General features: G+C 42.0%; 1 protein-coding gene across 1 annotated transcript in view; it reads left to right on the top strand.

Annotated features, from left to right (window-relative positions):
* Positions 1-6,997: 6,997 nt before the first annotated feature.
* Positions 6,998-26,356, top strand: part of plpp4 (phospholipid phosphatase 4) — a 418,453-nt gene continuing 399,094 nt past the window's right edge. Inside the window, exon 1 of the mRNA XM_070874999.1 lies at positions 6,998-7,089. Coding sequence (XP_070731100.1) covers positions 6,998-7,089 — 92 coding nt within the window. The remainder of the gene's footprint in view (positions 7,090-26,356) is intronic.

Below are 26,356 nucleotides of genomic sequence, written 5' to 3'. Positions count from 1 at the left end.
GGGATGTGGGCGTCACTGGCAAGGACAGCATTTATTGCCCATCCCTAATTGACCTTGAGAAGGTGGTGGTGAGCCGCCTTCTATAACTGAGTGACTTGCTAGGCCATTTCAGAGGGAGGTTAAGAGTCAACCACATTGCTGAGTCACATATAGGCCAGACCAGGTAAAGGCAGCAGATTTCCTTCCCTAAAGGACATTAGTGAACCAGATGGGTTTTTACGACAATCCATTAGTTTCATAGTCACCATTACTGATACTAGCTTTCTATTCCAGGCTTTTTAAAAAGTGTAATTAACTGAATTTAAATTCCCGAGCTGCCATGGTGGAATTTGAACTCATGTCCCCAAATCATTGGTCCAGACCTCTGGATTACTAGTTCAGTAACATAACCACTACGCTACTGTACCCTGACACTGATCTAAAATTATCAATTGAGATCAGTGTCTGAGATTAATTTTGAATTAGTCTCCTTAGAGAGCTGACAAGTTAACAGCATTAGATAGCCAATGTAATGATAGATGAAAGTCTATATGCTTACAGTTAACAATGCTTCCAGAAGTTAAACAACCTTATCCTTATGAGCTGCAGTGGATGAATTGGTTGCCTTGCATTGCCCTATGACAGGATGGTGTTAATCTTCTGAGATGTCAGATTGATGAGCATCCATCTATAGAGGTGCTACCATTTCTCGTGGATTCTCTGCTCCTGGTTAAATTTCTCTTCTGTGCAATCTCAGTTTATACATCTGAGTGACACACTTCTATCTAGCTGTATCTGGCTGGTATAGCCATACAATTTTACCTTCTGTAACATTTTTTTCTGTTTGTCAGAAATGCATTTTCTGACTTTACAAGGACACCCTTCTGCATATATTATACACACAACTCCCACAACTTTTAATACGGAGACTACTGAAAGAACTACTAAAAGAGTTAGAACTAAATTAAGAACTAAAGATACAAAAGCAAAATACTGCGGATGCTGGAATCTGAAATAAAAACAGGAAATGCTGGAAATACTCAGCAGGTCAGGCACATCTGTGGAGAGAGGAACAGAGTTTATGTTTCAGGTCGATGACCCTTTGTCAGAACTGGGAAAAATTAGAGATGTAACAGGTTTTTAAGCAAGTGTAAGGACAAGGAAACGGGGAGGGAAGGAAAGAACAAAAGGGAAAGTCTGTGATAGGGTGGAAGGCAGAAGAGATTAAGAGACAAAAAAGATGATGGTGTAAGACAAAAGGAGATGGTAATGGGACAAATTAAGAAACAAAAGATGAGTCTAGATAGGATATAAATGGAGATGGTGGAATCATCAACAGCTGCCATGGGAAAGAGAAAAATTCAGAAAAAAAAATAGGGGCAGAGGTTATAGTTTGAAATTATTGAACTCGATGTTGAGTCCAGAAGGCTGTAAAGTGCCTAAACGAAAGATTAGATGCTGTCCCTCGAGCTTGCGTTGAGATTCACTGAAGCAGTGTAAGAGGCCGAGGACAGAGAGATCAGAGTGGGAGTGGAGTGGGGAATTAAAGTGACAGGCAACTGGAAGCTCGGGGTCACACTTATGTACTGAGCGGAGGTGTTCTGCAAAATGGTCATCCAATCCACGTTTGATCTCCCCAATCTAGAAGAGACCACATCGTGAGCAGCGAATACAGTATACTAAACTGAAAGAAGTGCAAGTAAATCGCTGTTTCACCTGGAAGGAGTGTTTGGGGCCCTGGACAGTGGAAAGGGAGGAGGTAAAAGGGCAGGTGTTGCATCTCTTGCGCTTGCACGGGGAGGTGCCATGGGAAGGGGAGGGGGTGCTGGGGCTGATTGAGGAATGGACCAGGGTGTCGCGGAGGGAGCGGTCCCTTTGGAATGCTGAGAGGGGAGGGGAATGGAAGATGCGTTTGGTGGTGGGATCATGCTGGAGGTGGCAGAAATGGTGGAGGATGATGCCTTTGAACATGGAGGCTGGTGAAGTGAAAGGTGAGGACAAGGGGAACCCTATCGTGGTTCTAGGAGGGAGGGGAGTGTTATATACATGTAAATTGTGTTGCAACTGTAACCTGCCAACTATATCTTCCCCAGTGTCGATCACAACAGATCAGTAATACAAACATGGTTCATTGACTTGTACGGGCAGGTTGAGTTGCTCAGTCCGCAGTAGTCAAAAAACATAACCATTTCCAATGGCAAGCCTGGTTTCCATTTCTGTTGCTATGGAGGGGTGAACAATGATGCACAATGCCTCTGGAGGGATGATAACCGCCTTCTGTATTGTACCATTGGAGTTGCCAAGTGGAAAGTTATTTCCCTTGAGGAAGTGATTGAAAACGTGATGTAAAGTTTTCCAGGCCACTTTTACACAACTCCTTGGAGTAGTTTTTCATGTCTGGAGTATGCCGTCCAGACATGAAACTGACATTAAAGATCAGCTGCCATTATAGAAACTGTTCCATTTTCATTTAACTGAAAATTGGGCAGTTTCTATACTGAGTGGTTGATTCACAATGTCAGTTTTATTCCCAGGCAGCAAGTTGAAACTCTATCCTTTTGCATTCAGAAATTGTGCACACGATGAAGGAGATAACATTTAGAAAATAGATATGGGTGAAGAATAATGCCCTTAAATTGAAGTTTAAAATATATTATCCTGCTAAAGTAGATTGAATACATTATGCTTATCTATCTTCTCCCCCCACCAGTTACCATATACACAATCACATTCAGTTTGCCTTTTATACCCATTGACAGTCTCTACAATGCAGAATGCAGTTTCTACAACCAGACGTCCCAGTGTTTCAAAACTCGAATAAAGTTGTCTGACTTTTTGTTTAAAAAGAAAAACAATCATGTGTACATCATATCGACAGACGAATGGTAGACGTTGTGATTGTCTAGGTGTATAGTCTAAATTCCTAGGTCGCAAAACCAGGACAATATTGCTTACATAAGAACATAAGATCATAAGAAATAGGAGCAGGAATAGGCCATTTGGCCCCTCGAGTCTGCTCCGCCATTTAATAAGATCATGGCTGATCTGATCATGGACTCAGCTCCACTTCCGTGCCCGCTCCCCATAACCCTTTACTTCCTTATCGCTCAAAAATCTGTCTATCTCCGCCTTAAATATACTCAATGACCCAACCTCCACAGCTCTCTGGGGCAGAGAATTCCACAGATTTACAACCCTCTGAGAGAAAAAAATCCATCTCATCTCAGTTTTAAATGGGCGGCCCCTTATTCTGAGACTATGTTTCAGAATATTATGAGACTGAGTTTTAGTTTCCCCTCTGTGGAAATATCCTCTCTGCATCCACCTTGTCGAGCCCCCTCATTATCTTATATGTTTCTGAACCATGTGTTTTAACATTTTTTTTTGGTGCCTTGGCAGGAAATAGATACAGTATTGAGTGACAGTATTATACTCTTCTTTTTCAAACAAATCACCAAACAGCTATAGGAATAGTTTCCAGTATTTAATTTAGCAGTTGAGCAATGTAATGTACAATGATCCCAGTTCCACAATCTATTCCAATCATGATAAAAAACCACCTGAAAGAGAATCTCTGGTAATAGTAGGAAGTTAGTTTCACAATCAACTCATGCTAACATATTCTGAGTTTGAATAAGCCTGGGCTTTAGAAAATGTTTTGATAGGAACTAAATTAATCAGCTATCAAATTAGAATGGCAATATAACTGTGAAGCTTCTATCACACAGAAGGCACTGATGACCATGGTGTGAATCAGTATGCTGCTGTAGCCAGATCAATGATTTATATCTTCTACTGATAATACTTCCCCTATTTGCAGATCTCAGACATTTTCAGTGCAATTCGGCAAATTAAGATACAGAAGGGCTTTTAAATCTATTGATTATAATGGTTCCCTTGGGCACACTGCCTTTCCTTGGTCACCTTAGAAGACTCTAGTACTGTGAAACTCATGAGTTTTGTTGGAAACATTTTGGGGTTATTCACAAATGGCTAACAGCTATAAGAAAGAAAATACAAATAACTTGTCCACTGAGGAAAGTAAAGGCTTATCTAAAATAATTGGTCATTTTAAACATGAATAGGAATCAATTTGCCTGAATGTAAAATATTTCCATCACATGTGTTTTCAGTTTTACAGATTCTAATGTTTTTACTTTACAATTAGTTTAACTCAAAATAAGTCAGAACCTGCCTGATCTATTAAAACATTTTTTGCTTCAACAGTATTTGAACAGAAATTGTTTTCTGTTACAAGCAGTGTAGCTCTGGGCTAAAACACGTCTCACAATTTTTTTTCACAACACAGCAACTTATATCGATGTGTAAAACCTCAGGAAGACTGGAGAATTATTTGAAATGACACACCGTGCCTTCTTAGTAGAAGTTTTGACCACACCAGTATCTCAAAATGCAATGGAGTGATTGTTGCTTAGTCAGTTTCAATATGCAATGTTTATCTGAAATTGACAAGTAAGTCATTAAAAATTGTACTGCAGTCAGCTGTACTCGTGTGTAACAGCATAAGGAAGGCAAACCATTTCCCAATCTTTGATATTGACTTCTTTGGGAGAGAGCGGGTACTACATCATAACTTGAGGCATTAAAACACGTCTGGCTATCAATGCCTTCACTTTCTGGCCAGACAGAAATACTGCAAATTCCAATCAATCAGAAGTTTGTTGGAATTATGCAACTGCACCATCTCAGTAAGCAATAATTAGATACTTTTACATATGCTAAGCTACAGTAATAAAAGTTACATCATAAACTCATGATAGTAAAGACTGCAAAATGGAGACACATGTTGAACTGCAAAGATGAATAAATTTGGCACTGGCAGAGTTCATGATTTGTGTGAAAGTCAACAAAATTCCAAAGATTCTATGAATGCCATGGGATTGTCAGGAATTAATTAATGATCTCAATGGAATTAACAAAGAGGAAAGTGAAATACAATGAGGGCTCAAAGCATACTGAAAACCCTAGAGGTGCTAAAAAATGACATGGTTGTCAAATATTTCCATCTCCTGCATGAAGGGAAAAAAGTACATTCGAAGAGTCAACTATGGAAGGAGTGATATCAAGTGACAAGAAAACCTTTCAGCTTTGGGCAGATTTTCCATAAGGCCTTTTCTGGAATACAGGACATGTACAGGAGGAGCTGCTACAATAAATCAGTAGATCTGCCAGCCAAAAGTAACGGTCATACCATCACCCCCTCCCCAACTCCCAACCCAGAGGTCACTGCAGGTGGGTATTTGCCTGCTTCATCAGACCACTGACAGACCAATTGCAAGATCCTAATTTCAAAATATTGTGATGTAATAATAATCTATTATAACAGTAATATGTATGAATGTAACAGTGGCATCATATCTGATATGTAAATTAAGAATAATGTACTAATAATGTGAAGTTGGTTCATTACACAGATTGCGGTAAGCATTCCATATAGACAGGAAAATGCGTCCTCATACATCAGAATGGTGAGGAGGCTATATTGATAACTTACACATTCAGAAATACATTTTAAGAAGTCCTCAATTGCATCAACTCTGGTCTAGTTTTGAACATGAAAGCCTGGTTTGCAGATTAAGGACTGGTTTATACCTACAAAGTACAATGCAAAGTTCAGAATTTGCAGTGTGACTTAAATAATTGGATCCACACCCAATAATTGATATATACTTTGAATTCGGCAGTGTAAATGATCCTGCTGTTAAACCTATGTGGGCATTTATGAACTTAATTAATGCCAACCGAGGGAGCCTTGTCCCCACGGTCTGTTCACCACATGCAATAAGCCAGTCTAAACACTGGCAGGCAGATGCCCACCTCAATGAGGACTGAAGACAGTCCGATGAGAGAGTGTGTGGTGCCAATGGATGGTGAATGCTCTACCATGTGCAATGCTATAGCTCGTGTGTTTAAGATAGTTTAAAAACATTAGCAAATTGTCTACAGCCTGGTTTCTTTAAAATAGACTGGATATGTTGCTGATGTGATAACCCCGACTTGATAAACACGGTGCACAGTCTGTCCTTCTAGCAACACTTCTGTGCATTGAAATCTTTAATCGCCAGAAACTTTTTGTTTGATGTAAGTTGAATTTCAGAAACAAAAAGGGGGTCAAAGATTATCCTTTCTCCAACACCTCCACTTCTAACCAAAGAGCTGTGTGGGAACTCAGGAATGTTCCGGCTGGCACATCAAAAGGTGCAAACCATAAACCAAACGCAACAAAACAAGCTGTGAATGCTCTTAACCAGCCTGAATTTCAAACGAGATGTTCGCGGCAGCGGGCAGGAACCATGGACCACTCGCTCGGCATGTGTATTCTTGCTTTTACTGCATAAGAACTGCTCCTGCTCCTCCTCCTCCCCAGAAGAAATTCACAGAAATGACCCGTGTGTTAAAATAAATAAAACATATCCTGAATTGAGCGGGGGAGGGTTGGTGGATGCAGATGATGTATCAGTTTCTGGTTAACTAATTGGGTGAACGTGCCGATCGTCAGTGGTGAGGTGCTTGAGAAAAAAAGATGTCTTGGATTGCGGAGCCGCAGCTTTTTGCCGTGTGCTAGTTTCAAGGCGCGTTAGTTACTTCCAAAACAGGAGCTTCTTCCCGAGCCCAGTCTCGCTTTAAGAAGGGCAGCGAGCCGGAGACAAGGCATCCGAGCATCACCTGGCTCTGGGTGCCCGACAGCAGGGAAAGTAGCTCCCCCCAGCCCCCACACACACCGACTCACCTGATCGATCGCGTACACTACCGTCGCGGGACGAGTTTGCCGAAGACAGAGGGAGCAGAAATGCAACGCTCTCCAGCGACTTGGTGAGGCGGCTGACTGGCTTTCGGAGCCCAGTGCCTCGGGCGCCCAGCTACCAACCCACCAGCCCGCAGCCTGCCAGCCCTTCCCCGAGAGCTGAAGCCCGCTGGCATTTCAGGCCGGGCAACTTCTTCCTGTTCAGTTGGGGATAACAACCTCAGCTATTTACAAACAATCGCCACTTCAGTCATGCAGTTCTCTCCCAAGGAACCACGGAGAAAGAGCATGCGGGATCTGGCCATAGAGGTCGGCATGAGAGTTTTCCTGTTTGGAGTCTTTGTGTAAGTGGAACTGTATTAACCCGATTAGCGTTTTATTTCTAAGGCAAACTCAACTGTCAGCATTCGAATTCCAAGGTGTGTTAAGTAGTGTATTTTGTTTTCTTGTTCCCTCCCAATTACACCCATTACTTCATTGCATTGTCTTTTTTTCTATTTTCTATTTCCAGTCCACCTATTTTGCTTTCAGTGGCTATTTCTACTTTCTGTCCCCCCGCCCATTCATCACACTCCATCCTTTCCCATTTTCTTCAGATCATTACCCACACGGCCTGTTCTTTAAACACGAACTCAACCTTTAATCTTTACTTTCAGTGTGTCTTCACCCTAAGATCTGGCTGCTTAATACTCCGTAGTTGGGAGTGAGAGTCGGTGTCTGCAACAGGATACCTGTACCTCTAAACCACCACCCCCCTCCGGCTTTAAACTGGGAGGTAGGCTGGTGTGTAGCAACTGCATGCTGCAAAGCGCACAGAAGGGTCCTCTGCTGTCCTAATCTGCATTTCCTTTAGCTCCTCTGACATATTTTGCTGGGGGAAGCTGTAAAAAGTGATTTTAAATCCTTTTTGATGACTAGATTCTGTTGCATTTCTGACAAAAGCTCTAATTATTACTTGGTAACTGTGAAGGTTAATGTTTGCTCGTGGTTATCCCGACTGTCATTTTGAGCCACCATCTTTTACATGTTATTTACACAGGTGCTCGGGAGGCGTCCAGCAATATTAACTTGTAGGTTTCTGAAGAAGTAAATTGTCAGTTTGCAATGAGCAAGTTGCAATGTGTAGCAATCCTAATGGCAACAGTAAGGCTTGCCCTAGTGTGATTATTGTGCTCCATTGACAGTCCTGTAGGTGTAATATAATTTATAGTGTATCAGCTATAAAGTATGATGTGTGGTGCAACACATCTGTTGATCAGCAGCCAAATTTCAAAGTAAATATTTAATAAAGATAATTAGTATCATTATTCATGCAAATTACCTCGAAAGTAAAATGTGTTTTCATTCTCATTTTTGTTCCACCTAAACTTAGATTTAAACTAATTTCAAACTCTTGAGTGGGGACTTGCTTGACTAGAATTATTTTTGCTCTGAGTCTTTTGTTTTTCAGCATTCACCTAACGCATTTAATGTCTTGCAGTGCTACTCCCTCATCAGGTATAAAGTAGAATGCAATTAGTGCAGCTGCAGTTTGCAGATATCAAACATTGCCCGAAAACATCCCACAGGAAAATAAATGCATTGTGCCTTGACGACAGAGCAAATACGATTGTGTGAGAAAGATGAAGAATATATTTTAATGCTGGTGGTGCCTCCTATTGGGGGTTTCCTGTTACTGGTGGAGACTATTCTATACAGGGAAGCATGAACTAATAGTTATTCTGCATTTGAGACCTTCAGCATACTGAATCACCCTTTCACATTAGTTTTAAATGCTTCATACTATAGCATCTTTCCAGACCTTCAACACACCACACTACTCTTTCACTTTAGATCTGAGTGCTTCTGCGTACAGCACAATCCTTTCAGCTTATGAATTTGAGAGCTTCAAATTACTGCACCACCCTTTCACATTAGATCTGACTGCTTCAGCACACTGCACCACCTTTTCACATTAGACTTGGGTGCTTGAACATACCATGCCACCATCTTACATTACAGATTTTGGTGCTTCACCAACCTTTCATCTTCTGCATTTGAGTGCTTCACTAAGCCGTGACATCCTTTTTTACATTAGGTTTGAGTGCTTCAACACACATAGCACCTATATTATTTCCCTGCTTATTAAATATTTTTTCATATCATAATGACTTCACCCGCTCATAGTCAATAATCAACTCTGCTCCTGTGATTTAAAAAAAACTTGACAAAAATATTTTTGAAACCTGGAAAATATGACAAACGTAAGAAATCGAAACGATAATGGATTTTTTTGAAATATATACTTTACATTTCTACATATGAAATAGCCTGTAATTCCAACTAGGTCGGTCAGCTGCACAAGAGAAAATAACAATTCTATTTATAACATACAGCGCTCATCTTTGTATTGGTGAATATTATATATCATAACACCCAAGTGGCCTCAACAATAAAGAGATATAATTTGTAATTCTATATTACTGATATTATGTTGAATCAGTAAATGTCATTAGTTTCATTAGGTTTGTTGGTCTAACACAAAAGCTTTGTAAAGTAATTACGCTTATAAATAAATATTGAATGTCTCTGTGACCAGTTATATCTGCACACTTGAGATGAACCATTACTCACTTATAATGTTGTCACTTGTGAGTTACACAGTCAACCTGGCTGATAAAAATAAAATCTGTAATATTAGGGGATGCATTTGCATCCTATAAATGGAACTAGAAAAACTGAGAACCACAAAACAGCTAATAATTTAGTGTAAGCTCAGAATAAACAAAAAAAGGTGGTGTGCTATTTTGTTTGGTGCTGAAATACCATAGCACTGACATCCTTAGAGGATTAAAGACCAACCATAGCTCAGTGATAGCAATCTTTCCTCTGACTCAAAGGTCACCAGTTTAAGCCTTACTCCAGAGATTTGAGCGCATAATCTCGGCTGACACTTCAGCGCAGTCTTTCAGATGCAGTGTTAAACTGAGGCTCCATCTGCACTCTCAGGTAGACAGGAAAGATCACATTACACTATCTGAAGAAGAGCAGGGGAGCTCTTTTGGTGTCCTGACCAATATTTATCTCTCAATTAATATTATTAAAACAGATTATCTGGTTATTATCTCATTGCTATTTGTGGAATCTTGCTGTGTTCAAATTGGCTGCCACATTTCCCTACATTATAACAGTGACTGTACTTCAAAAGTAATTCATTAGCTATGAAGTGCTTTGGGATGTGCTTAAGTTGTGAAAGGTGCTACGTAAATGCAAATTCGGGGAGGGGGTGGAGGTTGGTGAAATAGTCAAGAAAAATGGCATGAGTGTTAACCATTTGTTTGATGTTAATTGCTAATTTATAGTTATTTCTGAAGTCCTTTTTACATAAGATCTCAATGAATTTCAATGTAATAAGAGGGGCAGAGAATTAGGCTTAAGTGGTGCGTATTGGTTTCAGAATATAAACCATCAATCTATGTTCTTCTCAATTGTAATACTGTCAAAATGTGCTCAAGATTCTAAATAAAACAAAAATACAATAATTCTTATTGCCTTTGGTGCCAATTGTAAATATATTTTACTGGCTATGTTATTCTGGTCCGTTCCTGCTTGGGCAGCTTCAAGAAGTCACAAGTTATAAAAACAAGTTCATAAAAATTAAGCCAGCCAATACTTGAATGTTTTATGTTCAGATTCTTAATTTGTAACAGGAATAAGACAGTGAGTATAACATTCAATGTTTGAACTTATTAGATTTGTAACTCTGACTTTATAATCAGATTTAATATTTATAATATTTTTTTATATTTATGTTCAATTATTTCATTAAAAATATTTACTTAATATATTTGTGTTAAACGGAACACAATAGAATAAGATCTTCCATCATAGCTGATCCTTTCTTCAGGGGATCAGATTAGCTTCTGTATCATCCATGTTTTATTTGGCTCCAGTCCTTTCATAAAAATGCTAAATAGAGGGCAGTTCAATGAATGAATGAGGACATTACACACTAAGATTTAAAATAAAATACAAGTAAGGTACCACCAAAGAAATAGACCAAAGATTTACAAGGAACTTAAAGTTTACCATGATTTGCAGAAGGTGCTCTTCTCAAAGATATAATTTTTGATGATAATATTTGAATATATACAATAATACACATAAATAACAATTATTACAGAGCAAGATGACAGATTCAGCACCCATATTTCTTCATTGTGACATTGATTGTTTTGTGCTTTCAGAAGAGACTTGGGTCACTGCTTTCTCAAAATAGTTGCTCAATCGTTCCTGAACTTTCACTCCTTGGAACATTTGCCCAGAACGAATATTGCTTTGCTATGTTCAGTGAGGCAAAGGAAAATGGTACATGTTGCAATGCACCATAAAGGTGCAATGGCAGTGTTTATAATATTAGATATGGTCATGCATAGTAGTGCATCAAATAGGCATGGAAAATTCATATGAGAAGTTAAAGAAAGAAGATTCAGAATTTAAATTGTGAGATTTCATACTTCTGCATTTCTTTGTGTGAGGATTTTTTAATACCTATTGTCAAAACTGTGTAGTCTAATCCTCTTAATTCAAAGTCACTGTTTTGCTTGGAAAAAATGTAACTTATCGAGTAGTTCAAATTTAAGCAATTGTATTAAAACAGTACATGTTTTCTTATATAATTTCAAGCCAAAGTAACAGGCAATTTGAATTAAACAACTTTGAATTAACTGGAGTAGATTGTATAGAATATAAGGAGAGGCTGATCAAGATGCAGAGAGATATTGTGCAGGATACCAAGCAGGTAACGGTGCCAAACGGTTTCATCCACAATTGATTATACTCAATTCAAAAGTTATTTCATGAATATTGAAACTGCATACAGACATAGTGCAAAATTCTGGTATCCCATCCATATAATATTCCTTTTTACGATTTTCTAGTCACAACATTTTTGACAATTTAAAGATAGTACACATTTTGAAGCCTGATCTCCATATCATGGTATCAGATACATTAACAGTGGAAGCATATTGCAGTTGAGGTGAAACCACTTAACAAGTAGGATAACAGCAAATAAAAATTGTTCTAAGAATGTTCCATCAAACTTTAGGGGTTAGGATAATATTTTTTCTTTTAATTTGCATCTGTGCCACAGTGACCTAATGGCGCATTATATAAAATGCACATCGGTGTTATACTTAGAACCTTTGTCTGTCAGCCAGTGGCTCAGTGGGTACTACACCTTGCCTCTGAGTCAGAAGGTTGTGGGTTCAAATCCCGCTCCAGGAACTTGAGCACAAAATTCTAGGTGGGCACTCTAGTGGAGTGCTGCACTGTCAGAGGTGATGTGACGTTAAACCAAGGCCCTGTCTGCTCTCTCAGGTGGGACAGCACTATTTCAAAGAAGAGCAGGGGAGTTATTCCTGGTGTCCTGACCAATATTTATCCTTCAATCAACATAACAAAAAGACAGATTAACTGGTCATTATCATATTGCTGTTTGCGAGAGCCTGCTGCATGTTTCCTACATTACTGCAGTGACTACACTCCAAAAAGTACTTCATTGGCTGTAAAGCACTTTGAGACGTCCGGTGGTCGTGAAAGGCACTATATAAATGCACGTCTTTCTTTTTGTTTAACTGGAAAATGAATACACAACTTAAAAATATTAAATGTAAGAATATTGTAGTACACCAAAAAAGTTTGACTAGGCTGCTATCTTGAAACTGTTAACATTGTCAAAAAAAATTAACATATATATTATGGGCTACAAATTGCTGCAATGGCGTATCTTGCATTGAGTGACATTAATTGGTCTTTTTACCTCACCGTTCAGACCACTCTATATTTGTGACACAAGTTGCTGGAACATCGAAGCGATAATGGCACAGTAATGTCAATGTCACATCTGGAGCCTCATGAACATAGTGCCCAACGGTCGATCTCCATAACCAATGAAAGCAAGGATAGAGAAAGAAACAGAGCAGATGGTGGAGCAGGAAATAGGGTGAATTAGTGTCAAAGTAGAGAAATAAAGAGAGGGAAAGAAAGAGTGTGGGTTAAAAGAGAGAAAAAAGATACAGAAAGGAAAAGTAAGAAATGCATTTGAAAGAACAAGCAGAAGAAGAGGAAATTGTAACCCAATTGTGTATTGGTCCTTGAGAAGTTAATGAGTTAATGGCAGCATAGGTGTGTGAGATGTATAAACATCCTTAACCCATGAACTCATCATCATCATAAGCAGTCCCTCGGAATCGAGGAAGACTTGCTTCCACTCCTGAAGTGAGTTCTTTGGTGACTGAACAGTCCAATACGAGAGCCACAGACTCTGTCACAGGTGGGACAGATAGTCGTTGAGGGAAGGGGTGGGTGGGGCTGGTTTGCCGCACGCTCTTTTCGCTGCCTGCGCTTAATTTCTGCACGCTCTCGGCGATGAGACTCGAGGTGCTCAGCACCCTCCTGGATGCACTTCCTCCACTTAGGGCGGTCTTTGGCCAGGGACTCCCAAGTGTCGGTGGGGATGTTGCACTTTATCAGGGAGGCTTTGAGGACCCATGAAGTATAGAACCAGCGGTCCTGTCCACCATGATCAGGAACTGTTGGACTGCTTTCGTGCGAACATAGGAAATGCTAAACGCAAAAGGTCCATCCAGTTTGCCTTCTGCCATCCTGGTAGTCACATGATACAATGTCAGTTGACTAATCATAGCAATTAATCTCTATCAATTAGTCTACAACAAACCCAGAAATGGCACGCGCAAAACCCCAGTGGTGGAGAGCTTTGGGAACCATAGGTCCGAGGTCACTTTTCCTCCAAAGCATACTACACTTACCATGTCATGTCTCAAATTACTTATATATTGTATCCCAAACTTTATTTTCTGAAAGAAATCTATCTTGTTGCTTTTTGGAGTGTCAAGACTGCTCAGCATCCTGAAATTGACTGTCTTCCGACACGAACAGGGGTGTGGATGGCAAGGCTGGCACAAAAATACTGCCAAGACAGATAAAAAGTTTTAAAAACCGATTGGAACCATTCGTTTTCTACTGAAGTGAGACTCAACAGCTTCATTCAAAAGCAAAATACTGCGGATGCTGGAATCTGAAATAAAAACAGAAAACGCTGGAAATCTCAGCAGGTCGAGCAACATCTGTGGAGAGAAACAAAGTTAATGTTTCAGGTCTGTGACTCTTCGTCAGAACTGGAAAAGTTTGAGATCAAGTCCTCTTCTTCTCGAATTTTCTCAGTTCTGACGAAAGACCAAAGTTAACTTTGTTTCTCTCCACAGATGCTGCCTGACCCACTGAGATTTCCAGCATTTTCTGTTTTTATTATGAACAGCTTCACAGTTCCCTTTCTCGGCCTCCAAGGTTGAGTGTCATGTCAGGACCATAAATCACGTCATTAACAGGGTCCTTACGACATGAATCATCAGCCTAAATGGCTGCGGCAAAATTCATTCACATTAACAACATAAATCTAACAATTTCACGACACACAATTAATTTCAATGGGGAGGCTGAGGGCAAGGTTGCAATTGTTTGCGGTTTTGGCGAGGTTAATGTCTAATCGCCCAGCAATTCAACTACCAAAGAACTCACTTTGGGAGTGGAAGCAAGTCTTCCTCGATTTCGAGGGACTGCCTATGATGATGTGTGGAATCGGAACTCATGGCATAACTTCTTTGCTCATTTTATTTTACAAACTCATTCTGATGAGTGGCATTAATTCACTATTATTTTTCCAGCAATTTCTGGCCCAATAACTATATTTGTGCAGCATTTCAAAACCATCTTGAGAGGGGCGAGGACTGCCAATGGGGGGCTGAGTGCACTCTGTGTAAATCCGGATTTCCTTTGCCGACGTTCACCTAGTTCCTGCTACAGTTGCTCACTCCACAGCTGAATGAATAAACTTTCTGACATTTTACCATTTAGCTGGCTTGTTGACTGCTTCAGAAGCAGCAAAGGATCACAGGCAGGTGCATCACGATTGGCTGGCAACTGTCCAATACTGCTGACAAAATGTTTATCCATAGGAATTGCATATTGCAAAATCAACTGTCTTTTAATTAACGGTTCAAATATGAGAGAAAAATATAGTGGTAATCAAGCATTTTGCAGAGAAAGGAGGAATTTTATTCCTATATTCCTATATTTACAAAAAGATATACTTGCTTTGGAGGCAGTTCAGAGAAGGTTCACAAGGTTGATTCCGGAGATGAAGGGATTGACTTATGAGGAAAGCTTGAGTAGGTTGGGCCTCTACTCATTGGAATTTCAGAAGAATGAGAGGTGATCTTATCGAAACGCATAAGATTATGAGGGGGCTTGACCAGGTGGATGTAGAGAGGATGTTTCCACTGATAGGAGAGACGAGAACTAGAGGGCATGATCTTAGAATAAGGGGCCGCCCATTTAAAACTGAGGTGAGGAGAAATTTCTTCTCTCAGTGGGTTGTGGATCTGTGGGATTTGCTGCCTTAAAGAGCTGGGACATTGAATAAATTTAAGACAGAAATAGACAGTTTCTTAAATGATAAGGGAATAAGGGGTTATGGGGAGCGGGCAGGGAAGTGGACCTGAGTCCATGATCGGATCAGCCATGATCGTGTTGAATGGCGGAGCGGACTCGAGGGGCTGTATGACCTACTCCTGCTCCTATTTCTTATGTTCTTATTAGAGCTCTGCCTCATTAAGAATCTATGGGCTAGAAATTGATCAAAGACGGCCACCGCCATTTACTGCACAAAAAAACACTAAGATTCTGCAATTAACGCCGGCGGAAAATTGATCAAAAAATAGAAAAAAAACGCCCGGCGGGTAAAATGGGTGTTGCACGTGGATTCTCGGCAGTCCTGGTCAAATATAGTCCAAGGTTAGAGTCGGCCTAGGGAGGGGGGAAAACACGAAAAGTATTTTTTCATAAAATAAAACATTGGAAAACATTCAAAGGAACCTTTTTAACTGAATCGCTGCAAAAGAATTTAAAAAAAATTCTACCTTTTTTTGCAGAGTTTCATACCTACCGTCCATTGAAAGGTTGGTCCGACTGGACATTTTTTTTGCTGAAGTACGGATCACCGCTCCCACCAAACTCGGGTGGGAGCGGTTTTCCTAGCGTTGCACGTATTTCAAAACCGTCGGCGTGAGGCCCTGGTGAAATTCCCAATGAATGAAAGACCGCCCAAAACAAGGAAATACTGCCGAGAAACACGGCGGTAGGCTGATCAATTTCTAGCCCTATGGTTACTGAGATCATGTATTTTCATAATGAAATGACATGTGTTTGTGGTGTACATTAAAGAGGCAATTTAGATCTATCCTGCCGGTCGTGAAGTTACGATCGCTTCAGAGTACCTATCTTCCCAATCCTGCTGCTTTCCCCCAGACCATTATTTTAACCACACAACTTTTTTTATGCGGTCAAAGCGCCTACCAGAAACGGGCAGGAAACTCAAGAACACGTGCAAATCGTGGTCCGATGGGATTTGGACACTAACATTATAGGACCCCGATTTGCATGCATTCTGGAGTACTGACTTGAATCTGGTGGGCATCTCCATCAAATTTTGTGTGGTAAAACTTAGCTGGATTGGTCTCTCGGAGCCACTGGAAGCACTATTTAAAGAAGCACTCACCTGCAAGTAATAGGATTTGGGGGATCTGTGTGCCATTGTGGTGTTTGGATTTCCAAGAGAGTTTCCAACTTCCTGATTGGCTATTTGAGAATTGTTGCCTTACTTACCCTCATACCTATCATGGGTGCCATTATACACACTTTGATTTGGATCTGTCACACCAAACTGATCTACCATCAAAATTTCTATATAAATAAAATGGTATATAATCACAGAAGCAGAAATGTAGGCAAGATACTACATAATACAGAAAGAAAGAACTTGATATAACACCTTTCACACCTTCAGGATATTTCAAAGCTCTTTACAGCCAATGAAGTACTTTTGAAGTGTTGTTGCTGTTGTAATATAGGGAAACACGGCAGCCAATTTGCACACATCAACTGAGTAGAACTGAAAAAGGAAATAAGAGGGGCAAAGAGAGCATATGAGAATAGATTAGCGGGTAACATAAAAGGGAACCCAAAAGTATTTTATCAGTATATAAATAGTAAAATGGTAGTCAAAAGAAGGGTGGGACCGATTAAGAAACAAAAATAAGATCTTGTGGAGGCAGAGGGCATGGCTGAAGTACTAAATGAGTACTTTACATCTGTCTTCACTAAAGAAGAGGATGCTGCCAATGCCACAGTAAAGGAGGAGGTAGTAGAGAAATTGTATAGGATAAAAATAGATCAGGATGGTACTTAAAAGGTTGGAGGTACAGAAAAGTCACCCAATCTGGATGGTGTGCATCCTAGATTGCTGAGGGAGATAGCAAAGTCTCTGGCCACAATCTTCCAATCATCCATAGATATGGGAGCAGTGCTGGAGGACTGAAGGATTACAAATGTTACACCCCTGTTCAAAAAGAGAGAGAGAGATAAACGCAGCATCTACAATCCAGTCAGCCAAACATCAGCGGTGGGAAGAATTTTAGAGAAATTTAAGACAAAATTATTTGTCATTTGGAAAACTATGCATTAATAAATGACAGCCAGCACAAATTTGTTAAATACAAATCATGTTTGTCTAATTTGATCGAGTTCTTTGATAAAGTAATGGAGAGGGTTGATGAAGGTAGTTGATGATGTGTGTGTGTATGTAATTTCAAAAGACATTTGATAAAGTACCACATCATTGACTTAGTACCACTTCATAAACAGAGGCATAGTGGGAGAAGTTGGGCTGCTTTGTGCCCCCGGGAGGCGCTAACAGGCCGCAAATCAGCTTGCGACCGGGCGTGGCAAGAACAGCGCCTCCCGTTAAATTCGGCGAGGGCTTTGCGGTGGCGGTAACACGTAGCACCCTGCTTGGTTGCAACCGGCAATGCTGACGTCATCACCATGCACAAAGACCCGGAACAAAAATTGGACCTTAACCCCCCCGGGTTTAGCACCTGGCGCTAACAACGACAGCTTCAGCAGTCGGGTTTCAGTCGGATGTTGGTTGGAAGAGCACTATTTAAAGGCATTGGTAGGATAGGCGCACCAATGTAAGTGATCTTGCTCAGGCCAACGTCCCCAGCATCGAAGCATTGACCATGCTCAATCAGCTCCGATGGATGGGCCACATCGTCCGCATGCCCGATACTAGACTCCCAAAACAAGCGCTCTACTCACAGGTCCGACACGGCAAGCGAGTCCCAGGTGGGCAGAGGAAACGCTTCAAGGACACCCTCAAAGCCTCCTTGAAAAAATGCAACATCCCCACTGACACCTGGGAACCCCTGGCATAAGACTGCTCAAAGTGGAAGAGAAACATCCGGGAAGGCGCCAAACACTTCGAGTCTCTTCGCCGGGAGCAAACGGAGGCCAAGCGCAAACAGCGGAAGGAACGCACGACAACCCAAGCACCCCACCCACCCGTCCCTTCAACCACCGTCTGTCCCACCTGTGACAGAGACTGTAGGTCCTGCATTGGACTCATCAGTCAACTGAGAACTCATATTAGTGTGGAAGCAAGTCATCTTCAACTCTGAGGGAGTGCCTAAGAAGAGAAGAAGATTTAAAGGCGCCAGTATCCGTTGAAGTTTTAGTCAGCCAATGAAGCTTCCTTCTTAGTTTTACATAGGCAGACAGGCGTTTCGACCGACGTCAGCGATTTTCAGTTGGAGTGTTCTGGCTCTTAAAGATTCCTGACTTTCATTGAGGGCAGATTTGAAACTCCAACATTTATATTGTTTCATGGGGGCTGTGCTGGCACTGGACCTCAAGCTCCAGCATCACTGTCAGAGGCAAGTGAGGCACAGAGAAACAGTGTCAAATGTGGCCAGAGGTAGGAGGGCCCACCGGGCTCTCAACAGGCAGCCTTACCATCCTAGGGTATTCCACAGCAGTTCTCTTACATCAATGACTCCCCTCCGCACCCCCAACATTCCTGCCCAGCAATCATTTAATGAGAACCATGCTACCACCAGGAACATCATTGAGCAGACCATCGGAGTGCTCAAGGAACAGTTCCATTGCCTCGACCACTCAGGAGGAGTCCTCCAGTACTCAACTGAGTGGGTGTCCCTTTCCGTTATCATCTGCTGCATGCTGCACAACTTGGCCTTCATGAGGGCACAGCCATTGCCACCAGGCATAGGCGTACCACCTCAGGAGGAGGAGGAGGATGAGGAACAGGAGCACCAGCAGCTAGTGCAGACCCCTCTGTAGTTTTTAACTACTTAGCAGCTTTTTACCACTTTGCTAATTATAGCAATTCAACTATTCTCAGGGTTTATATTTAATTCAAACTAGGAGACTCTTGTTCAGATTATAACAAATGCTTTTAATATAGGTTTATTGAGTAAAAACAACAGAAATTTATCAAGTAAATTACGTTCTGTTACAAAAAGTAATACTTCACAAATGATAGTCACAGCCTGATTCTCAATCGCGTCCTCTCGAGCTGACTCCTTATCCTCTTTTCCTTTTGAAGATTCTTTCTTCCTGTTGTCTTGATTTGCTCTGCCTTCTGAGTAGAAGAGTTGCTTTCTTTATACCCTTTTAGTGCCAACGTGGCAAGCTAGCAAAATGTGTCCTGGTATATCTCATGTTTTCAATGTCCGAGCTTTGAAACCTTGAAAAGGGTACATTCCATCTCCTAGGCAGTCCCGTTAATCTCCGTACCTTCCATCAGCCTAAACATTCTCAAGATATACTGCCGTTCTACTGATAAGGTATGCTGAGCTGAGAAGAACCTGATGTTCTTTGTTATTCTGTACTAACCCACGCACATTGCAATGACCCTTAAGTTCAACACATTGCTTTGGTTACTTTGGATGGTTCATTTACCATCAAACTTTGCTTCTCAGCCTTCCTCCAGTTTAAAACCCATCGGCCATTTTCTATTATTTATAAGCGAGTTTTACATACAATCAATGCATATAAAGGAAGTTACAAACATAAAGGTTATTCATTAATTAAAGACGTGTAAAATAAGCTTCTTAATTCTAACTTCTAAAATCTGTCAATAGGCGATATCTTACACCTCTACTAAGCTCATTTCCAACGAACACATAGTGCCAGTCTCTGAGGTGGTACCTGCGGGTGAGAGATGCAATGACACAGTGCTTGGGTCCTCCTCTTCTCCTTTGTCACTCTCATGGTGGCGGGGGGGGGTAATCAGGGACAGGCTGGACATCAGCTGGCTGATTATCTGAAAGCATAAAGACACAAGACTCACGTTAAGGTGAGGGCAGGGGGCAGGAATGAAGCAACGAATGGAGACAGTATCAGGAGCTGGACAGTGATAAAACTTTCAAGTGTGAGGGGGATGAGAAAAGGAGGGGATAAAGATACCGTTGTTGCCCCCAGCGGAGTCGATGTCGCCGATGGCCATGGCGCTCACAACCTGCTGCCCAATGTGCCGCAGCACTCGCTGCTCGAGGTGTGACAGCTGCTGGAGCGGAGGTTCACCCCCACCTGTCCTCTGCTGCCCCCTCCTATTGCGGGTCATCTTGGCCTGCAAAATAAAGGAATGTATGTGAGTCAGAGTCCAGCTGTGTGTCTGGAAGATATGCCTGCCGTTGTTGAATAGCTGTGAATGTAGGCAAGGCGTGAGATGAGGATGCGAGTTTGAGTAGTTGCAGATGTTTGGTGGGGGAGTGGTGGTTTGCACAGTGTGCACAGACAGGTTCAAATGCCAGTATGTAGAACTTGTTGAAGCATGCACTTACCTTGACCAGCCGACTGAGGTTGTTGAACTTTTTATGACACTGTGTGAAGCTGCGTTCGACAACACTATTGGCTGAGACCTCCTCTGCCACTTCCCTCCACATGGCCCTGAAGACTTGGAGCAATGGCAATTTCCTCCTTTGTTCGACTACCCACACCAATGCTTCCAATGTGGCGTCATTAAACCGACGAGCTCTCTCCCTTCGATCTGGATTGGGAGCAGCCATTACCATGAAGTCTCTTAGTTGGTCGAGTTCAGGTGGAAAAATGGTGAAAATGAGCAGCTGCAGCTTGATAGAACCTCCCCTTTAAGAGCTGGAATGAGCCAGTGTGAATAATTGAAGGGTGATTGCTGAATGCAGGTCACCTGAAATTCGTTAGCGCTCTGGTGGTAGTGCCCCTGTAGCGCCCAACTGAGGTCATTAGCGCTTGATTTACCGCCCCCTTCCTGGCGGCGCTAAAGCCCAATTTAGAAAAAGTTAAGTTTCCTTTGCGCCTGTCGCTAAATTTTCTAAATTTAATAAGTTAACAGCTCAAACAGGGTGCTACCAATTTTCTCCCCCATAGAGTACAAAAGCAAAGAAGTTATGCTAAACCTTTATAAATCACTGGTTAGGCCCCAGCTGCAATATTGTGTCCAATTCTGGGCGCCACACTTTAGGAAATATGACAACACCTTAGAGACAATGCAGAGGAGATTTACTAGAATGCTACCAGGGTACAGGACATCAGTACATGGAGAGATTAGAGAAACTGGGGTTCTCCTTAGGGCAGAGAAGGTTAAATGGAGATTTACTAGAGGTATTCAAAATCATGAAAGGTTTTGATAGAGTAAATAAGGAGAAACTATTTCTAGTAGTGGAAGGGTCAGTAACCAGGGAACACAGATTTACAGGTAGTTGGCCAAAGAACCAAAGACAAGGTGAGGAGAGAATGAGTTGTTATGATCTGGAATGCACTGCCTGAAAGGGCTGTGGAAGCAGATTCATAATAACTTTCAAAAGGGAATTGGATAAATACTTGAACGGGGAAAATTTGCAGGGATACGGGATAGGGCAGGGGAATGGGACCAATTGGCTAGCTCTTTCAAAGACCTCCTGTGCTGTATCATTCTATGATCAAGGTCCCACAAATAGCAATGTGATAAAAATCAGATAATTTGTTTTATGTTGATTGAGGGATAAATATAAGCCGTGACAACTCCCCTGCTCTTTTTAGAATCGTGAAATGGGATGTTTTATGTCCACTTGTGATGCAAACGTGGCCTCGGTTTAATGTTTTATCCAAAAGTCAGCATTTCAAACAGTGCTGCAGTGAAGTGTCAGCTCAGATTATATACTCAAGTGGGGCTCGAGTCCATGATTCTTTCTTTGACTCAGACGTGAAAATACTACCATTGAGCCAAGGCTGACACCTTTTTGCAATTTCTTGGAATAGAACAGTTTCTGTGACTAAATTAATTCAGCGTCTTAATATTTGGTAGAGTCTGCAATCTTGAAAGGTATCAGGATGAGATGTTGATGTGGAATACATGAGCCTTAAGTGTGCACTGAACATGATGCAGTTTTATGTTGTTTAGTATCTCGCCAAAGTACTTTTCTCTGTGATTGTGTACTTGAACTGCTGATCTCTAGAGATTCAAATGTCATGTACATCCCTTGAATGGATCCGTTGTGATTAACGTAATAACGAAATATGAAAATGATTACATGGAATCATCACAGGCAGTGCCTCGAAATCGAGGAAGACTACTTGCACTCTAAAAGTGAGTTCTCAGGTGACTGAACAGTCCAATATGAGAATTACAGTCTCTGTTGCAGGTAGGACAGACAGTCATTGGAGGAAAGGGTGGGTGGGGAGTCTGGTTTGCCGCATGCTCCTTCTGCTGCCTGCGCTTGTTTTCTGCATGCTCTCGGCGACGAGTCTCGAGGTGCTCAGTGCCCTCCCGGATGCTCTTCCTCCACTTAGGGCGGTCTTTGGCCAGGGACTCCCAGGTGTCGGTGGGGATGCCACACCCCAAAGCCTCCCAAAGCAAACGCTCTACTCGGAACTCCTACACGGCAAGCAAGCCCAAGGTGGGCAGAAGAGGCGTTTCAAGGACGCCCTCAAGGCCTCCTTGACATGGAATGGTAATGAATAGTTAAACACACATTGTTTGAAGTTCAAGCATCCATCAACAGCTATAGTCCTTGCAGTATACAATTCAATACACACATAGATCAAAGCTTCATCTTAATTAATTCTCAATCAAAATGAATTTCTCCTCTCTTGTAGCCTCACTGTCATCTGTCTTCTATTTTGTATCTAACAAAGGAGCAGCTTCCATTTGAAATGCCACCTATTTAAAATTATATCAAGCTAAAGACAGAAATTCCTATTTTTGTCACAATGGAGACCAATGAAATGCCAGAAATTGTTGAGAGGTGGATCACTAATTGCTAGCAATAACTTGTACTTATATAGCAACAACTTGTATTTATATAACGCCTTTAATGTAGTAAAATATCCCAAGGCACTTCACAGGAGTCTTCCAAGACAAAGTTTGACACCGAGCCACATAAGGAAAAATTAGGGCAGGTCAAAGTGGTAGGTTTTACAGAGCGTCTTAAAGTAGGAAAGAGAGTTAAAGAGGCGGAGAGGTTTAGGCAGGGAGTTCCAGAGCTTAGGGCCTAGGCAGCTGAAATCATGGCCACTGATGGTTGAACGATTATAATCAGGGATGCTCGAGAGGGCAGAATTAGACACAGAGTTCAAGTTGTTGGTACATAAATACAAGTTGTTGCTAGTAATGTGGAAAACTACAGTACAGTATGGGGAAACCTCAGTGGCAGTGACAGGAGATGACAGGTCCCAATTAGTCCCCTTTCCCCTTGCAAGTCTTCGGCCGGAATTTTGCCGGCGCCGAGAGGGCAGTTTTGGAGGCGGGTCAGCTGTCAAAATGGAAATGATTGACAACGAATCAGGACCCTGTTATCACCCGCCTCCACGCTAGTCTCCTAGGGGTCAGGTCTGTCAGCACTGAACTGACCCAACACCAAGCGACAGGGGAGGCAATTTACATCATTAAGAGCTTGTTAAAAGCCAATTAAAGACAATTTTACCTTTTACTTACCATTTTTTCAGCTTTTTGACAACTTTCACGGCGCTCGGGGCTCACGTCAGATAAGTAGGTCGGGTTTTCAATGAGTATGAATAGGTCACAGCTGCAAAAGTGCTATAAAAGCTACCATTTCACAACTGTTCACTTTCCAATTTCAGAAGCTGGAGCCTTCAGGATTCAGAATACACTTTTGAGCTTTATACAGGTTGAAAGTGTTTGGAGTAAACTCTCTATCAACTGTCACCTCCTTGGAGCAACCGCTCTCACCATTGACAGATCATTTCTTCATCTCAACTTTAGCTGCGATCTATTCCATTCATCGCGGTGCCCCTGAAAAAATCTCACCTTGGTCCTTCGAATCCCACCACGATCAATCCCATCACCAATAGTCCCCGGCACACCAGTAGCACCAAAAACAACACCAACCTTCTCTGCAATCACCTGATGCTGTACAGGACACAGGGCATCAGTACCTGACCACATTGTTTCCCGGGAGGCCAGGGATAGCCTCACCTTCACTTCACTTGACACTGTGCACCCTGGCTGCCACATCATGTGCCAGGTTGGCACCACCCCATACCAGCACCATAAAGCATCCCTGCAAAACCCAAGCCATTCCTTTCACATTCATCACCATTGGAGGCGGGGGCGGGGGGGATACCGTTATGTCTCACCATTCACTGCAACTCACTACGCCACTTCCAAAGGTGCACACAAATCTGTCCAAGAAGGCAAAGTGTTGAAAATAAAGATTTCAATGCTTGATAACACATTAACAGAAACTCTACATGAAAATTGGCTAAAAGACCCAAATGCCTAGCCTTGTGTGTTGTTAATAGGTATGATTGGACAAGGATGAGGGTGAGTGCGAGGAGTGGTTAGTGAGATGGGAATGTGATAATGTAAGTAGAGAGAGAGGAATGGGTGGAGGTGCAAGGTAAGTTGGTGTGAGTAAGGATGTGAAGGAGTAGGGTTGGGAAGGCCGAGTGATGGAGATATGATGAGTGACACAGCAGGATGAGGTTGAGTGTGGCTTTGCAGTAACATTTCGTGATCTAGTGAAATCATTGAAAGGTTTGCACCACTGCAGTCAGGTCCTCCTGATGACATCCCTGCTTGTGCCCTCCTGGGCAATGTACAACTAGGCTGCATTGGTGTCCTGAGGAGGTCTCTTCCGCCCATGGGAAGGGAAGAGAACCTCCCTGCATGCTGTGACTCCCTTCATAAGTACATGGAGAGAGTGATGGGAGAGCCTGGGTGTAACCGTGCACCTTTGTGCCGTGATTGTCAGTGTTTACAGCACCTCAATGCTGTAGAACACGGACAGCACAATTGTCAACATCAATTTGGCCGTGGTCCCTTTAAGGAAACCAGCTGATGACACGTCATCAATTGACGTCATCAGACCTGCTTCCTTTTATTTGATTGGGAACCTCATTGAGCAGGATTAACAAGCGCCATCAACATAAAATTACTTGGAGAGTGGGCTGCAGCCCTTGCTAAAGATCCCGGCCATACCGGACTCGCCATGGTTGGCAAAATCATGGCCATAGCCTTTTTCGTTACATTCTCCCTTCTCTCCCCAGTCACGGGAATCACTCTGCCTCCTCTCCTAATCCATAACCCTGACTCACCCTGCAGCTCTGCATCGGTATGCAATTTCTGCCCAAGCTTACTGTTCCCATACCTGGCCCCTCCCAGGGCTCAGCCGAAGAAGGAGCTTTTCCCTTACTCTGTAACCATTGTCCACACCTACGGTATACACATCATGTGCCAACATCTGTCCTACTCTCCTAAATCTTGGCTCACACACGCCTCAAACTATGGACCAGGTTCAGCAAAGATCTTGACCCGGGTCTGCCGCCTCCATATTGACCTGGTTCAACTACAGTTTAGCTTAACGTCTCAATTCCACAACCCATGCCACAAGAGATTCACTAAAAGTATTAGAATCTTGTCTGTGTGTTTGTAATCTGTCATATTCTAAAGATACTGATTGATCTATGTTGACCATGTAACACCACAGGACACTCCAAAAATTGGTTCACGTGATACCATGGATGAATTAGATTGTTCTGGGAGAAACATCATGGATAGAGAACTGGTTGGCAGACAGGAAGCAAAGAGTAGGAATAAAGGCATCCTTTTCAGAATGACAGGCAGTGACTAGTGGGGTACCGCAAGGTTCAGTGCTGGGAACCCAGCTATTTACATTAATGATTTAGACGAAGGAATTGAATGTAATATTTCCAAGTTTACAGATGACACTAAGCTGCATGTGTGATCTGTGAGGAAGAGGCTGCAGGGTGACTTGGACAGGTGAGGTGAGTGGGCAAATGCATGGCAGATGCAGTATAATCTAGATAAATGTGAGGTTATCCACTTCGATGGCAAAAACAGGAAGGCAGAATATTATCTGAATGGTGACAGATTAGGAAAAGGGAAGAGGCAATGACACCTGGGTGTCAAGGTACATCTGTCATGTATTGAACTATCATTGTAACCCATGTATAAGCTGACCTAAGTTATACACCTTGAGAACATTGACCACAAGGGGTGAACTTGTGGGAGACACTACTAACCTGACTTTCAGGTATAAAAGGGGAAGCTCCACCCACCTTCATCACTTGAGCTCTTGGTATAAAGGTAACTGGTCACAGAGTGACCTTCTCTCAAGTATGGGCCTCGTGTGCATTTATACTATATAGTAGGGACATATCATTGGCGTCGAGAAACTGGGATTTAAACTA

The sequence above is a fragment of the Pristiophorus japonicus genome, chromosome 3 (assembly GCF_044704955.1).
Source record: "Pristiophorus japonicus isolate sPriJap1 chromosome 3, sPriJap1.hap1, whole genome shotgun sequence".
In the NCBI taxonomy this organism is placed as follows: Eukaryota; Metazoa; Chordata; class Chondrichthyes; family Pristiophoridae; genus Pristiophorus; species Pristiophorus japonicus.
This window is presented reverse-complemented; position numbering and strand designations above follow the sequence as displayed.